This window comes from Phacochoerus africanus, chromosome 11 (assembly GCF_016906955.1).
Source record: "Phacochoerus africanus isolate WHEZ1 chromosome 11, ROS_Pafr_v1, whole genome shotgun sequence".
Taxonomy (NCBI): Eukaryota; Metazoa; Chordata; class Mammalia; order Artiodactyla; family Suidae; genus Phacochoerus; species Phacochoerus africanus.
In genome coordinates this window covers 3,925,856-3,943,562 of record NC_062554.1, presented here as the reverse complement: position 1 = coordinate 3,943,562, position 17,707 = coordinate 3,925,856, and the positions used below count along the sequence as shown (strand labels likewise).

At 45.3% G+C, this 17,707-nt stretch overlaps 1 protein-coding gene and 1 pseudogene across 1 annotated transcript; one reads left to right on the top strand and one right to left on the bottom strand.

The window, feature by feature from the left end:
* The first annotated feature begins 8,480 nt into the window (after window positions 1-8,480).
* Window positions 8,481-9,455, top strand: LOC125111399 (olfactory receptor 51Q1-like). Its single transcript, XM_047753344.1, has one exon. It carries the CDS (start codon window positions 8,481-8,483, stop codon window positions 9,453-9,455), a length of 975 nt encoding a protein of 324 aa, XP_047609300.1.
* Window positions 9,456-16,654: 7,199 nt separating this feature from the next.
* Window positions 16,655-17,656, bottom strand: LOC125111398 (olfactory receptor 51I2-like; annotated as a pseudogene).
* Window positions 17,657-17,707: the final 51 nt, after the last annotated feature.

The window sequence follows — 17,707 nt, the reverse complement described above, 5'->3', positions numbered from 1 at the left end:
GGACTGGAATTGAGATGAATGGGGGTGATTTTATCGTGAAGGTGGAGGTAAGAGCAGGGAGCAGTACCATCAAAAGTGTAAGGAGCTTAGAGGTGGGAAGGAATCGCTCTTGCATGAGAAACATCCAGTGTAAATAAATAAAAATCCTAATTCACAAACTAGAAACTAAAATTTTATAAACCCTATTTTATGTAGTTTTTCAGGAACCTCCCTGCTGTTTGCCATCGTGGTTGTACCAATTTACATCACCACCAACAGTGTAGGAGGCTTTCTTTTTCCTCACACCCTCTCCAGCATTAGTTATTTGTAGACTTCTTGGTGGTGGCCATTCTAATCCGTGTGGGGTGGTAACCCACCGAGTTTTTCACTTGCATTTCTCTCCTGATTAGTGATGCCGAGCATCTTCTTTGCCTACTGGCCATCTCTGTGTTTCTCTTTGGCCAAATGTCATTTTTAGGTCTTCTACCCATTTTTTGATTGGGATTTTGTCGTTGTCGTTGTTGTTGAGTTGTATGAGCTTTTTGTGCATTTTTGAGATTGAGCTCGTGTCAGTTGCACCTTTTGCCAAGATTGTCCCCCCTTCTGTGGGTTGTCTTGTTATGGTTTCCTTTGCTGTGCAAAAGCTTTTGCGTTTCCTTAGGCCCCATGGGTTTATTTTTGTGTTTGCTGTTGTTATTCTAGGAGGTGGATCCAAAAAAATGTTGCTGTGATTTCTGTCGGTGAGCATCCTGCCTAAATTTTCCTCGAGGAGTTTTACAGTATCTGGTACCTTGCATTTAGGTCTTTAATCCACTGAGTTTAATTGTGTGCATGGTGTGAGAGACTGTTCTAATTTCATTCTCTACAGGTACCTGCCCTGTGTCCCCAGCACCACTTATTGAAGAGACTGTCTTTCCTCGACTGTATGTTCTTGTCTCCTTTGCCATATATTGCTTGGCCCTGGGTGCTTGGGTTTCTTTCTGGACTTGCTGTTCTGCTTCAGTGGTCCCTGTTTCTGATGTTGTTCCAAGACCCTGCTGGTTTGCTTTCTGTAGCTTTGCAGTATTATCTGAAGTCGGGGAGCCGGAATCCTCCAGCTTCATTTTCCTTTCCCATGTTGCTTTGTCTGTTGGGGTCTTTTATGTTTCCATATACATGTTCAAATAGTTTGTTCTAGTGCTGTGAAGGATTTCATTGGTAATGTGATAGGGACTGCCTTGGGTAGTGGAGTCATTTGGACAGTATTGATGCTTCCAATCCAAGAGGATGGTACGTCTTTCCATCCGTGTGTGTTGCCTTTGATTTCTTTCATCGGCGTCTTAGAGTTTTCAGAGTACAAGTCTTGTGTCTCTACAGGTAGGTTTACCCCTGGGTGTTGTGTTCCTGTTGATGCAGTGGTAAAGTGGAATGTGTCCTTAATTTCTCTGGCTGATCTTTCATTGTTAGTATAGGGAAATGCAGTTGATTTCTGGGTACTGATGTTGTATCCTGCCACTTTATCAAATTCATCAATGAGCTCTAACAGTTTTCTGGTCGTGTCTTTAGGATTTTCTGGTTAGAGTATCATGTCTTCTGCAAACAGGAGTAATTTGACTTCCTCTTCTTTTTCTAACTTGGATTCCTTTTACACCATGTGAGACAGCAATCCTACTCCCAGGCACATATGCTGGCACAACTCGAATTCAGAAAGATACATGCCACCCTGAGTTCACTGCAGCACTCCCCACAAGAGTCAAGACAGGGAAGCAAGCTGAATGTCCGCTGACAGGTGAATGGGTTAAGAAGATGTTGTAACTGAATGCACTGGAACACCACTCAGCCATAAAACCGCGTGAATTCACGTCCTTTGCAGCCACATGGTTGCAACTAGACATTCTCATCCTTCGTGAAGTATGTCATAGACAGAAGAACGCACATGTATATATGCCAGTAGGAGTTATAAGCCAGGCATGTATATACGACTGGGCCGTTTTGCTGTAGAGCAGAAATTGGCACAAGGTTATAAATCGACTGTAATTTAAAAAACAAACTGTTTTACCCTCCAATAGTCAAATGACTTTGAGGAAATAAATATTTCAAACTATAATTCAGTGCATAATTCCGGTTCTGCTTTCTTCACAGTAGTGTTGTTTTTAAGTATGTTTTAAAATACAACATTCTGCTCTCTGATCTCAAGATGCTGTTAAGTTCATATGGTTATTTATTGCACCTGTAAGGTTTTCATGCTGTCATGAATCACTCCTCAGCAAAGGTCAGCTGATTCATTCAATGTACATGCGCAGTTAAATGGCACAAGCCGCCAGCTGCCCCGTGGCTGTCAGCATGAGGTCTCTGGGTGCCCTGGTGTGACACAGACATTCCACAATGACAACGACAATCAGCTGATGCTTCACTTGTTTTGCCCAATTGATGTCTTCATTCCAGAGTGAAAAACGTCCCCATAATGCAGCTAACAAGTTGTTAGGCCCATGGAAAGAAACGTTTTTAAAGAAGGAGTTTCCATCATGGCTCATTGGAAAGTAATCTGACTAGCATCCATGAGGCCCCAGGTTCAGTCCCTGGCCTCGCTCAGTGGGTTAAGGATCCAGCGTTACCGTGAGCTGTGGTATAGGTCACAGATGGGGCTCGGATCCGGCATTGCTGTGGCTGTGGTTTAGGCCAGCGGTTACAGCTCCAATTCAACCCCTAGCCTGGAAACCTCCATATGCCGAGGCTGTGGCCCTAAAAAGACAAAAATAAATAAATGAATGAATAAATAAATAAGATGGTGGTGAAATACGTTGGCTTGGAATGCAACAGAAGTAACCTGACATACCTGTTGTTTCCTTTTCTAAAAATCCTTGGGTCCCTGGAAAGTCGCTCAACCTCACTAATCCAGTTTACATAAAAAGAGGAAGACAGAAATTCCTTCCTCCCAGGACCACTCTTAGCGCTGAATGAAACAGTGTTATACGGAAACGGGCGCAGGTCCGGGCAAGTGAGCACCCTGCTATTCACATCTCAGTATGACATCAGATATCTTCTCAGAAGACAAATGCGTATTATCTATTATTTGAACGTTTATGATATGTTTACAGTGACACATACATGTATAGAGACATACATTTTAATATTTTTGACCATTTTATCTCTTTCCAATGTTTCTTTGTTACAAATAAGGCTAGGGAATTCCTGTCAGGACTCAGTGGTACTGAAACTGACGAGTATCCGTGAGGTTGTGGGTTCGATCCCTGGCCTCCCTCCGTGTTGGAGGCTTGTCAGATATGCAGGTGTACAGGCCACAGTGAATCCAAGAAACGAGATGGCGCTTGAGGAATGATGCTAATCTAGGCTTGCAAAATATGTAAGACTTTCCCAGACCCCTGGGGGACAGGGAGTGAGACGGGAGATGCACAGCGGACGAGGGGCTGCTTGAAAGCAGGTGGCCACATACTCCAGAGGTCGTCGATGGAAAGCCATTGACATTCTCGTTCTCATGACCAGAACCCTAAGAGAGCCGGAGGAAAGGGCTTGATTACCTTAAGCATAAGCCGTGATAACCTTTCTCTGGAGGGTGAATCATTTATAGCATCTATGACTGCAAAGGGTCTGTGCCTTGCATATCTGTAGCCTCGATCCGTAACGGTGTAAATGATGCATGTGATTCTGTACGTACAAGAAAGTAGAAAATAGCAAATAAAAATCATGACTTGGCCCAGAGGTTGCTATTGCCTCTCGAAGGTGGTAGCCCCCTGTTCCCCATCCTATTTCTTTGTCTCTTCTTTCTTAAACCTGTGGCACCGCTGACTTTGGGACCTGGGTTGATGCGGGGAGCCAAGGAGATGCAGGGACTCAAGGGAGAGACCTCGCCTGATGGCAGAAAAACCCGAAGGCAGGTTCCTAACCAAGGAAGGGAGCCCACCTGAATGGTGCATGCCGAAGGTGGGCTTCTGGTCAGGACAAAAGCCTGCCTATACGGTGAAAAACAGAGGGCAGGCTGCGACCTGCCTGTGTGGTGCAATGCGAGGGCCGGCCTCCGATTACACGGCTCTCTTGTTGGTGTTGATGGGGAAGAATTGGGCGTTCCCGGGAAAATAATTTCACGTTTGCGCTGGAAGACATGGATTGTTTCTCGGGTGACCTAGTCTTTCCTGTTGTTTTATTTGTTATTCAGTTTTCCTCAGTCTTTCCTGTTATCTGCTTATTATTCTTATTTTCCATCCTTATTTTCCTGTGGTGATTTGTGATTTAGCAAAATTACAGCAGTAATATAAAAATTTCATCCTGATGGACTTTCTGCTATTCAAATCCAATTTGATTAAAAACGTAGTGTTTATTTACTAACTGGTGATACTGTAAGCTTTAGAAGTTGGAGTGTACTACAGACTTAGACAACGTTAGACATATATTATTTATGGTGAAAGAAACCTAGCTATGAGAGTTGTCCTTGATTTTAGAAACTTTTAAGTGAGAGCTAACTGAAGTTGGTTTTCTCATATTGTCTTCCTGCCATGATGCTTTGGAGATAAGCACTAATCTAAAAATAAGACTGACGAATGCGACATCCTTATGTCTGTAGCCTTTTAGGAAGCATGACCTGGGAGTTAACCTTTAGAACTTGACCTTCGGGTATACTTTTAACATTGTGGTGTGATTGAAAACTGTCTATATGAACAATCATCTAGGCCAATAAAATCTGAGCAGTGCGGCGCCCTGAAAGAAGGGACAAAGAGGCTGTCTCCGTGCGCGTTCGCCAACACCGTCCATCCCCGACAGGGTGCGCGTCCCTGGCCGCTGGAGCTGGACTCCGGCAGGTTGACCGGCAGGTCTCATCACCTCAGTGGGTTGAGGATCCAGCATTGCCGTGAGCTGTGGTGTAGATCACAGATGCAGCTCGGATCCCTCATTGCTGTGAGCTGTGGTGTAGATCACAGATGCAGCTCGGATCCCTCATTGCTGTGGCTGTGGCATAGTCTGGCAGCTGTCGCTCTGACTTGACCCCTAGCCTGGGTACTTCCGTGTGCTGCACATGTGGCCCTAGAAAAGGCTAAGGAACACTTTTTCGCAAATTTTGTCCTCACTAAATGAGGAAATAATGAGTTGAATGAGTTTTATTCTCATTTAAAATGATTTCCTCATCATTCCGTTCCAGAAGTGAATGTTATGTTCCAAAGAATTTGAATGATGTCAACTGTAACTATAATAAAATTATTTTCCAAAAACTATTGTATGTGCTTTACTTCCTTTAGGAAATAGATCCAAAAATCCCACTCTTGGGCATATATCCGGACAAAATTTCCTTACAAAAGACACGTGCACCTGCATGTTCACTGCAGCTCTATTCACAATAGCCACGACATGGAAACAACCCAAATGTCGATCGAAGGATGATTGGATTAGGAAGATGTGGTGTATATACACAATGGAACACTACTTAGCCATAAAAAAGAACAAAATAATGCCATTGGCGGCAGCAAGGATGGAACTATTTAGAATCTCTTACTGAGTGAAGAAAGTCAGAAAGAGAAAGCCAGATACCATATGATAGCACTCATATCTGGTATCTAATATACAGCACAGATGAACCTTTCCACAGACTAGAACATCATGGACTTGGAGAAGAGACTTGTGGTTGCCTGGAGGGAGGGGGAGGGAGCGGGATGGATTGGGACATTGGGGTTAAGAGATGCAAACTCTTGCCTTTGGAGTGGATTAGCAATGAGATCCTGCTGTACAGCACTGGGAACTATGCCTAATCACTTATGATAGAGCATGATAATAGGAGAAAAAGGTATGTATATGTGTATGTGAAACTGGGGCCCCAAGCTGTACAGTGGGGGAAAAAATTGTACTGGGGAAATAACAGTAAAAAAAAAAGAAGTTACAAATATTAAGCAGGTTCCTGCATGTTATGCCCCTGTCTGCAGATGATATTCTCATAAAAAAACTCAGCTCTTTTAAACGGTTAGAAACACCACGTCTACACCTTCCATGACTGGATTCCTGGGTAAGGTGGGATACGTATTAAGTTGTAGAGCACATGGTGACACGCGTGCTGGCAGTTGTATTTCACCTTTTGCCGTGACCTTTGTTGGCGTCGTTCTTCTAAAACTGTCATTGTGTTCATGTTGAAAATGGTATTGATACATACCATTGTTCTCTATATTAAAAATATCAAGTTCTTTATGGCATGCTTTCAGAAACATTTTGGGAAGTTGGTTTTAAAGCTCATCCCTGTTCCATGAGGAATATTTACTGTCTTGATCCACATCCATTCATCCAAAAGAGCTCGCCCTGCACAGCCACTCTCAGTTGCCAGGGTCTTGGCAGTGGGAGTGGAAACGCTCATTCTGCTTTCTCTGCTTCTGGATGGGGCTTTACCTCTAATCACTCAGTGCATTTGGAATGCAGTTGGGTGTGAACGGTGAAGTGGTTCAGCACATGACTAAGACGCGACCCATTGTCTTTCCTAGGGTAGTTTTGATACAGCTTTCCCTGTCTGCTTTCCTTATACTGTGTTAGAATTACATTCTCTTAGCATTTCCAGAGGGTGGCTGCCAGGGGAATGCTCCTGGCACTTGGCGTGCAGCATTCCTCTTCCCTGCAGCTCCCCTGGACCTTCGAACTCAACTCTGGCTTCCGACTGCTTATGGAGAACCGTTCCTCAGAATTCCCGCTGTAGCTCAGCGGGAACGAGCCGAACTAGTATCCATAAGGATGCGGATTCAACCCCTGGCGACGCTCAGTGGGTTAAGGAACTGGAGTAGCCACGAGCTGTGGTGCAGGTCACAGACACAGCTCTGATCCCCAGCTGCTGTGGCTGTGGTGCAGGCAGGCACCTGCAGGTGCGAAGATTTGACCGCTAGCCTGGGAACTTCCATGTGTCAGGGGTGCAGCCCTAGAAATTAAAAAAACAAAAAAGAAAAGAAAGAAAAAGGAAAAGAAAAAAAGCTTCTCAGATGGCATTTTTTGGAGATCCAGGACATTTGTTTCCCAAGCCAAAGCATGCAGTTTCCAGTGACATTGACCAAGCTGAATAGTTTGGTTTCCTGAACTCTTGTCGTATGAGGACCCCAGGGGCAGGAAAGGGTCTCACAGACACAGCTGGCATCCTGCCTCCCCAGCGGGGCCCAGGTCTCCAGGAGCCTCTCCATGTGAACCTGAGGGGACCTGCCGCACCTCCCCACGTCTGCCCAGAGATTCGCAGGAGCTTATAACCTGCCTACAGACAAAAGCTTGGCCACAGGTAGTGAAGAGGGGACCGCAGACAGGAGACACCCAGGTAAGGCTCCTCTGTGGCTGTTCGGGGAAAAGAAGGAGGGGTGATGGCTCTTGGTAGAGGATGAAAAGATGGATGCAGGGCCTCAGCCAGAGCAGAGCCTGAGCAGCGCGAGCAGTCAATAAATGCGCTTGTCCCCCCTGAGCGCTGCCCTCCCTCGTCTCCCCTGCACCCCAACCTTTGCTTCCAGTTCCGCCTGGACACTGCCTACGTCAAATCCAGAGTGTCAGGGGACACCACCAGTGAGACTCTGAAGACAGACAGAGGAGTCCCCTGGTGGCTCAGCAGATAGCAATCTGGCATTGTCACTGCTGTGGCGTGGGTTGGATCCCCAGCCCAGGAATTTCCACTTGCCCTAGGCACACCTAAATATAAGTAAAGTAATTAATTAACAAACGTTTTTATAAAAAAGGAGAAGGCTAGAGTTCCAGTTGCGGCTCTGTAGGTTACACACCCGTCTAGTATCCATGAGGCTGCAGGTTTGATCCTTGGCCTCACTCAGTGGATTACAGACCCAGCATTGCCACGAGCTGTGATGAAAAGGCAGACGTGGCTCAGACCTGGCGTTGCTGTGGCTGTGACCTAGGCTGGCAGCTGCAGCTCCAGTTCGACCCCTAGCCTGGGAACTTCCATAAGCCACAGGTGTGGACCTACAAAGAAAAAAAAAACCCTGAGAATAAAAATATTGAAAAGGCAGCTGACAGGTAGTAGCAAGAACTAATCACGAGGAAGAATAGCCTTAGTGCACGAGGACCCGAGAAAGAATTAAAGAAGGAGATGGTGATGACTTCGGAGCAAGTGAAATAGATGAGAACGCTGTGATGACAGCCAAGGGAAACTTCGAAAGAGAAGCTGAGTGCAAAGGGTGGGAAGTAACATTAGCCATTGCATGTGCAATCAGGATTCCCTTCGAAGTCTTTGTGAGAATGGCCTCAGTCATGTGATTTGGACGAAAGTCCATCCCAGGGCACTAAGATCTGAATGTGAGTGGGAAAGTAGAGGCAGAAGAAACTGCAAAGACCTGTGGATGAGCTGATAGGTATAGATTATCAGGGGAATAGGAGCCGTGTGGGGGGCATCTCTGCAGAGACAGGGAAGGAGGAGCAGGCAGCGGGTGGTTCCTCGCGCTTCCTAAGGAACACTCAGCAGCCCTGAGCCAGTCTTTAGACAGAGCTGAGATCAAACCCGGTGAAGGAACGATGGTTTCCAATGTTGCTGTTCTGTCTGAGCAAGGACCCCAGGCATGAAGCTACGTTCCTCTGCCTCGTCCGCGGGGACTAACAGCACCCAAGACCCCTTCTCCTTCCTCCTCACGGGCATCCCTGGGTTCGAGAGCGCCCACGTCTGGATCTCCATCCCCTTCTGCTGCCTCTACGCCATCTCCATGGTGGGAAACGCCAGCATCCTCGCGGTCATCCGCACAGAGCCAGCCCTCCGCCAGCCCATGTACCTGTTCCTCTCCATGCTGGCCCTGACCGACCTGGGGCTCACCCTCAGCACCCTGCCCACCGTCATGCCGCTCCTCTGGTTCGACATTCGCAAGGTCAGTTTTGAGGGCTGCTTTGCCCAGTTCTTCTTCCTCCATGGCTTCTCCTTCATGGAATCTTCAGTCCTGCTGGCCATGTCCTTTGACCGCTACGTGGCCATCTGCCGCCCCCTGCATTATGCCACCGTCCTCACCAGCAAAGTCATTGGCGGGATTGGATCAGCCATCCTTTGCCGCTCTGTCCTGGCTGTCCTTCCCTCCTTTCTCCTCCTCAAGCGCCTGCCCTTCTGCCGCTCCCACCTTCTGTCCCACTCCTACTGCCTCCACCAGGATATGATTTGCCTGGTCTGTGCGGACATCCGGGTCAACAGCTGGTATGCCTTTGCTGTGGCTTTGCTCACCATTGTGATGGACCCTCTGCTCATCGTGCTCTCCTACACACTCATCCTGAGAAGCATCCTGGGCACAGCCTCCTGGACAGAGCGGCTCCGGGCTCTCAATAACTGTCTGTCCCACGTGCTGGCCGTTCTGGTGCTCTATGTTCCCATGGTCGGGGTATCTATGACTCATCGATTTGCCAAGCATGCCTCTCCACTGGTCCACGTTATCATGGCCAACGTCTACCTCTTGGCCCCTCCTGTGATGAACCCCATCATTTACAGTGTGAAGACAAAGCAGATCCGCCAGAGAATTATGCACCTGTTTTCCCAAAGAAATACGCTTTTAAGATAAAGAAATGTGTTAAATTACTCAGAAATCACCAGTATAGATTTATAGAGTAAGTATAGTCAGACTTGGGCAATGGGGACCCCAAATACAAGCCCATCATATTTTTATTTTATTTTTTTATTTTTTTTATTTATTTTATTTATTTTTTTTATTTTTTTTTATTTTCCCACTATACAGCAAGGGGGTCAGGTTATCCTTACATGTATACAATTATATTTTCCCCCAGCCTTTCTTCTGTTGCAACATGAGTATCTAGACAAAGTTCTCAATGCTATTCAGCGGGATCTCCTTGTAAATCTATTCTCAGTTGTGTCTGATAAGCCCAAGCTCCCGATCCCTCCCAATCCCTCCCTCTCCCTCCCCCTCCCTCCCCCTCCCCCTCCCATCAGGCAGCCACAAGTCTCTTCTCCAAGTCCATGATTTTCTTTTCTGAGGAGATGTTCATTTGTGCTGGATATTAGATTCCAGTTATGAGTGATATCATCTGGTATTTGTCTTTGTCTTTCTGGCTCATTTCACTCAGGATGAGATTCTCTAGTTCCATCCATGTTGCTGCAAATGGCATTATGTCATTCTTTTTTATGGCTGAGTAGTATTCCATTGTGTACACATACCACGTCTTCCGAATCCAATCATCTGTCAATGGACATTTGGGTTGTTTCCATTGTCCTGGCTATTGTGAATAGTGCTGCAATGAACATGCTGGTGCACGTGTCTCTTTTAAGTAGAGTTTTGTCCGGATAGATGCCCAAGAGTGGGATTGCGGGGTCATATGGAAGTTCTATATATAGATTTCTAAGGTATCTCCAAACTGTTCTCCATAGTGGTTGTACCAGTTTACATTCCCACCAACAGTGCAGGAGGGTTCCCTTTTCTCCACAGCCCCTCCAGCACTTGTTATTTATGGATTTATTAATGATGGCCATTCTGACTGGTGTGAGGTGGTATCTCAAGGTAGTTTTGATTTGCATTTCTCTTATAATTAGCGATGTTGAGCATTTTTTTATGTGTTTGCCATCTGTATATCTTCTTTGGAGAAATGTCTATTCAGTTCTTTTGCCCATTTTTCCATTGGTTGATTGGCTTTTTTTGCCAATGGGTTGGGTTATATAAGTTGCTTATATATTCTAGAGATTAAGCCCTTATCGGTTGCATCATTTGAAACTGTTTTCTCCCACTCTGTCAGTTGTCTTTTTGTTTTCTTTTGGGTTTCCTTTGCTGTGCCAAAGCTTTTCAGTTTGATGAGGTCCCATGGGTTTATTTTTGCTCTAATTTCGATTGCTTTGGGAGACTGACCTGAGAAAATATACATGATGGTGATGTCAGAGAGTGTTTTGCCTATGTTTTCTTGTAGGAGTGTGATGGTGTCCTGTCGTATATTGAAGTCTTTCAGCCATTTTGAGTTTATTTTTGTGCATGGTGTGAGGGTGTGTTCTAGTTTCATTGCTTTGCATGCAGCTGTCCAGGTTTCCCAGCAATGCTTGCTGAATAGACTTTCTTTTTCCCATTTTATGTTCTTGCTTCCCTTGTCAAAGATTAATTGCCCATAGGTGTCAGGGTTTATTTCCGGATTCTCTATTCTGTTCCCCATCATATTTTTAGATTGTGTGACATTTTGTGGTTTATAGCAGATTTCTGTCTGGGAGGAGCTAGCAGCAAATAGTCCATCCAAAAGAGCTGTGAGTCCAAACTGATTAAATTCTAGCACATTTATTGTCCAGTGGGATAGGCTTCATTGATTGAGTAAAACTGTAAGTGTTCTCTCCCTTTCTGGTTATTTGTCTCTCTCTTGGGTTTCGTTAAATAAATTTGAATGAAACCCTTAGTTGTTGCGCCCACCTCCCATTCTCCTCGCCGCTCCACTGAGACCTTCAGATAAACTCTTTTGCCCTGAATAATATAATGGGTCGCTGTGCCCTGCATTTCTCTTGCAAAAGGATACGCACTCTTTGAGGGAAGATGGGTATTGTTTCCGTGTCTCAGCTCTCCTGCTGAGCTCACCCAGGCCATGTGACCTACACCAGCATGATTTTAGCACACCCAATGAACACGTGCAAAGAGCAGAAAGATCGGGGGTGGGGTGCCGAGAGCCCCCTAAAGCTAACCTAAGGCTGCTGCCTCATTACAGGCCTTAGAATTTAGAATGTACATTTCAAGTGTGTCCACAGATAACATTTGTGGGAATACGATCATTTTTATGACCGCAACCCACTTTTTTGTTTGGTTTGGTTTTTAACCTGAAATTCTTAATGTGGTTCAGATTCTTAGGAGCAGGTTGCCGTGGGCATCAAGGGCTTTGTCCTAGAAGATGTTCTCACAGTAAGGGTGTGGCCTTGATGATATGAATATTGTTTTGTGGAAGCCAACAAGGCTCTCAGAAATATCCTTCTGAAGGGCAGCCACCGTGTCGGTCACAGCTTCTGAATACTGAACTCACACTGCAGGTGGCCAGTACCAGGATCCACTTAGATCTGAATGGAAATTGTCGGGGCTTCGGTGGAAGCCTCGTGGGAGGGAGGATGAAGGGATGAAACACGGGGAACAAGCGGCGAAGCGATGTCTTTCTCCTCCCCTCATCTCTTTCCTCCCTGATGGTCCCATTTCTTTACCAAAGCCTCGAAGTTAGCGTGTTCTCCAGGGAACCTTAGGTCAGCTGGTGTAGGGTGATGCATTTCAGAATGGGAGGCGTATGCAGTCTCAGAGGAGGAGAGGTTAGGACCAGGGATTTCAAACATTAGAAAAGAAAATGAGCAGGGCTGTGGGTCAAAGGAGACTTTTCTTCACGAAAAGGTTTGAGGATCTCCCGAAATAGCCTAAGAGGAAAATAAGTCTTGAAATTATACCTGTTTTTGAAGAAGAGGATATGATGCTATACCTTTTTTCCCATTAATAGTGTGATTTTTTTACCAGCTTATTTAAATTCTCTGAGGTCTGGATTCATAAACTAGGATGGTGACCCATCTCATAAGGTTGTTGAAACTTTTAAAATAAACCATAGGTGAAGACAGTCTTGCATTGGTCTCAGGCTTAATAGGCTCTCAGTTTATGTGAATTTTTTTCTCCTTCTCCCTTCCAAAAATTTACACTGCAGATTATAGATAAGCACGTCGTGGGGGCATCTATGGTTTCAGCCCTTGTGAGGACAGGAGTTAGGGTGGCTAAAGGGTAATTGTCCACCTCCACAGATGCTCCATTTCTCCCCTAAAGTCTCCCAGGATGCGAGAGGGGTGCTGAGGGCAGAGGTGACAGAACAAAGGTAGCTTTAGGACAATGAGACCCACCAGTGTCATGGACCGATTTGAGCCTCCACAAATCCACGTTGAAGTCCTAACCCCGCGCGCGCGCCCCCCCCCCCCCCCCCCCCCCCCGCCCCGTCTTAGGATGGGACTGTATTTGGGGAGAGGCTCTTTAAAGAGGTAATTAAGTTAAAATGAGGTCCTTAGGATGGGCTCTCAGCCAGTATGATTGGCGTCCTGATGTGAAAAGACCATTTGGACGCAGAGAAGCGCAAGCATTGAAAGAAGGCCCGGGGATGACACAGGGAGAAGACACCCATCTACACGCCGGGAAGACAGGCCCCCAGAGAAACCAGAAAGGTGAGACATGGTGACAGGCTCCCAGCATCTAAGAAGATGGACTTCTGTGGTTTAAGCAACCCACTCTGTCGTGCTTGGTTCCAGCAGCCCTGGCAAACTCATGCAACAGGAGCCCATGGCCGCTGTTTCTGAGACCGTAAAAATCGAAGTCAGCTGTGGGAGAGGAAAAGAGTAACGTTTAGGTTCCAAAGGGACTAGCGCTCAGAAGCATGAAGGGGATTCTCGGACAAAATAAGTTGTTCGATGGCCAATGAATAGTCTGACTGCCTGTCCTGATTACAAAATATAGGCCCAGCAAGGAAAGACAAGGCATAGGTTTTGACTCTGCCTGATGTCTTTACAGCAGCTGCTGAGAATGGTTTCTGCTCTGTGAAGAATCGCTTGCTGAGAGCTACCTATCGACTGAATTTTAGGATCACAGATCATCAGCTCCAGACAAGAGCCAAAATTTAACTAGAAATCAAATGAAGACAGTAAATCAAAGGTCTGCTCTTAATTTTTTTTTTTTTTTATGGCAGCACCCAGGGTGCCCTGCCAGATCCTTTAACCCACTGCACGGGTGCAGGGGATTGAACTCATGCTTCTGCAGCAGAACGAAATATAATAATGTGGTACTCTTCAATAACGCGGTTTCTCACGGGAGTGTGAATGAACAGTTCTGAAGACTCTATGTGTGTGTCCTGAAAGTGAATGGTTGTGAACTACGTGGGAGATGGTGGGAATCCGGCTTCTCCGTAATAGATTGGGAGGTTACAGAAGAGCAAGGAAAAGAGGCTTGACTGGTCCACGGGCTGGAGGTGGAGACATCGGTGTGCAGCCGTGTCTGGCTTCACGTAGCAGGTGATTGAGTAAAACATATTTATAGACATTTGTATTTGCACAGGTCCGTGTGCAGACCTGTGCTTCCTTACTCTCTTAGCTGGGAGGACCTAGAAGCAATGACAGCCCATGAGCAACAATCACGTGCCTTCCTGTGAACTTAAATGTTTTTGGAAGCAATTTTAATTTTTCTGACAAACAGAATCATTAAAGGAAATATTGAAGCTAAAAATGGTTAGATTTCCAATGAGAAAATTAATTCAAAAAATCCATCAATTAATACGTTATTCTACCGTATATTCCATCCTGAACTACTATCAGAAAAAAAAAGAAAAAAAAGATTGAAACATCTTTTGTAAAAATGCTAAACTAGTCTAATCTGTCAAACAATTCACGCTTACCAGGGACACTAAGTGAATTGGAATATGTGTGCATCTCTTCTGCAGTTCTTTACAACATATTAAAACATTTTACTTGCTGTTATGTTTTAGTGTGCACATATTTTATTACTGCGTTTTTTGATGATTAGGGATTTCCCAACCTGATATCTATTTTATGGGGTTTTTTTACCTCTCGTCTTGGAAGCCAGGTTTCTGTCTTGTCTCGATTATGTTCAGTAACTATATAAATATATGAATGTAAATTGTTATTACTGAATGTGGTATCTGCATTGTGTATGAAACACCAGGTGATATGTACAAAATTGAAGGCGCCAATAACAACCTGTAAGTTGGCAGAAAAAGGCAGCAGCATCATGTATGTTCAAATTGGCTAATATTAAGTTATTGCGGGTACCACATTTATCGTACTGCGGTAATGAACATTTTTTTCTCCATAGAAATTAGCTGTTTGTGCATAACAGTATTTGTAACTTCAACATATTATGTGAGAAATGTTACTGAGGAAACAGGTCAGCCACTTTTGAGCTACTCTCTTGAAATGAATGACCTAAAATTATCTTAACCATTAGTGTTGGAAAGTTACAAAGTCAAACTTGGAAGGTTTTATCTATTCTTGAATTTTTACTTTCTAAAGAGATCTTCTATTTATATATGCCTAACTTGTTTAAAATGTAGAGCATACCTCTCTGCATAATAGAGCTGATCATGTTTTGCTACAGTTTTCAGGTAAAATAAATAAATGTAAAATATGTATATCACGTATTATATATACATATACACATGTATATATATACACATAATTATCTAAACAGAAGGTATCATTTTCTCTACTATTCATGCTGGAAATTTCATGACCTTAAACTTACGGGATTCAGTAAACAAAGAAATATTGGTAGATAATTGAAATTTATTAGTCCATTCCATTATAATTTATTAGTTTCCACAATTTAACTTCCAACCAAGTGCTGTCCATTAGGTATATGGATACAAGCACATGATAGTTATAATTTTCTAGCAGCAACATTACAAAAGTTAAGAGAAACAGCAGACCCAGCTCGGATCCCACCTTGCTGTGGCTGTGGCGTAGGCCAGTGGCTGGCTACAGCTCCAGTTCGACCCCTAGCCTGCAAACCTCCATATGCCACGGGTGCGGCCCTAAAAAAAGACAAAAAGAAAAAAAGAAAAAAAAAGAAGGTGAAAAAGTTAAGAGAAATAGGTAAAAACAATTTTTTCTAAGTATATGTTATTTAATCCAATATTTAAAATATAATCATTTCGATATGTAACTTATGTTTAAAAAGTAAGGTATTTTACATTCTTTTTTTTTTTTCATGGCCAAAATCTGGTCACATGTTGTTACAACAGGTATCAGTTCAAATTGGCCCTATTTCCTGAGTTCAGTGACCATGTGTGGCTAGTGGCCACCCTATTAGACAGTGTAGCTTTATCCTTGCTCTTAGAAGATTCCAAACATCTCTGCTTTTGTCATTTGGAAATTGTTCCTCAAATCACAATCCTTGAGAGAGTCAAATGAGACACAAAAAGATTTACTAGATAATGTTACAACACAATACTTTTAAAAAAAATCACTTAACTATCATTTTGGATTTTTTGTCTTGGATTCCTGATAACCTGTGAAAAAAATCTATTAGGCTCCCATTGTGGCTCGGCAGGTTAAGAACCCAACAGTGTCCGTGAGGATTCAGGTTTGATCCCTGGCCTCGCCCAGTGGGCTAAGGATTCGGCATGGCCATGAGCTGTGCAGGTCACAGATGCAGTTCAGATCTCGCCTAACTGTGGCTGTGGTGTAGGCTGGCATCTGCAGCTCTGATTGGACCCCTAGCCTGGGAACTTCCATATGCCACAGGTGCGGCTATTAAAAAAAAAAATTGACTATAAAAATAATCCTGCTAAAAATGAGATTTGATCACATATCCAAAGTCCGTTCATGAATATTCATGGTTTAGACTTGGGGGTCACATGAGGTGGTCATCTGCGGATAACACTTAAAACCTAGAAGGGACTATTTGACCTGCCCCAAGAAATTGCTGCAACACACCCTTGTTATGTTTTTTAGATTTTATTTTGCATGCTGCCTCTAAAAAGAAAATATTGTGTATGTTCCCTTCACACGTAATAACTGCTCGAAAATATTTTGAATAGTTGAATAAAACAGTCACTTTTCAGTGCAAAGCGTCTGTGTGCATTTACAAGTCCACGTCTTTGGTACTGTTCCCGAAGAAATCATTTAAATCCTTTTCGCTGACATTTGACTGTGAAGCTGGGTCCAGATTCAAGCTCAGGGGAGCCCTTTGAATGCCTCAGTGCTATTCGTCCTCAGAATTTTGCCTCCTGGTGTAGCACTTTGCCCACAGAAGAAACACCATCAGAGGTGAGGGGCTGACTCAGAGCCTCTGCCTGCCCCCATCCCCACCGGAATGATCCAGGGTGCTTCTCCTTTGCCGGAGAACAAGGTGGCAATTCCCTGTCGGACTGGCTTGGTCCTGATGCTGTAGGTGACGGGGTTGAGCACAGGAGGCACAAAGAGGTGGGTGCTGGACACGACTGTGTGGACAGAGGCGAGGCATGCTTGGCGGCTGGATGCACCGCAGACACCCCAATCGTGGGCACGTCGTTCACCAGCACCTCCCAGATGTGTGACACACACGCATTGAGGGCCTTCTGCCGCCCTCCCCGGAAGCAATGCCCTGCACTGTGTGCAGGATCAGCACGTAGGAGACCACAGTGAGCAGCGAGTCCAGCCCAAAAGTGGCCAGACCATGGCCAAGCCCAGGAGGCTATTGAGCCTAGTATCGGCGCAAGGCAGCTGGATCGGGTCGGGGTGGAGGCAGTAGGAGCGGGAGAGGATGCTAGTGTGGCAATAGGGCAGTCGCCTCAAGAGGACCGGAAGGGCAGCCATGAGGGTCGCACCTTGAGCGCAATGCCCAGGCCCACGGAGGTGATTCGGGGCAGGGGCAGGATGGCTGTGTAGCGCAGTGGACTGCAGATGGCTGCAAAGCGATCGTAACTCATGGCCAGCAGGACCCCGGACTCCATGCAAGAGAAGGCGTGAGAAGAACATCTGGGCCAGGCAGCCATCAAAGCCAACCTGGCGGGCATCGAGCCAAAGAACGCCCATCACAGTGGGCAGTGTAGACACAGAGACGCCCACCTCCGTGGCCGCCAGCATGGAGAGAAACAGGTACATGGGCTCGTGGAGAGCAGGGTCTGCCTGCACCGCTGTCACGATGAGGCTGCTGCCTACAATAGCCACAGTATACATGGTGAGAAAGGGCATGGACAGCCGGCCATGCTGGGCCTCCAATCCCAGAACACCAGTCAGGAAGGCAGACAGGGCGTCACAGCCTTCACTGCTCTCCGCTTTCATGTCACAACAGCAGAGCTCCACCTTCTCCTGCCACTGGGGAAAGAAAAAAAA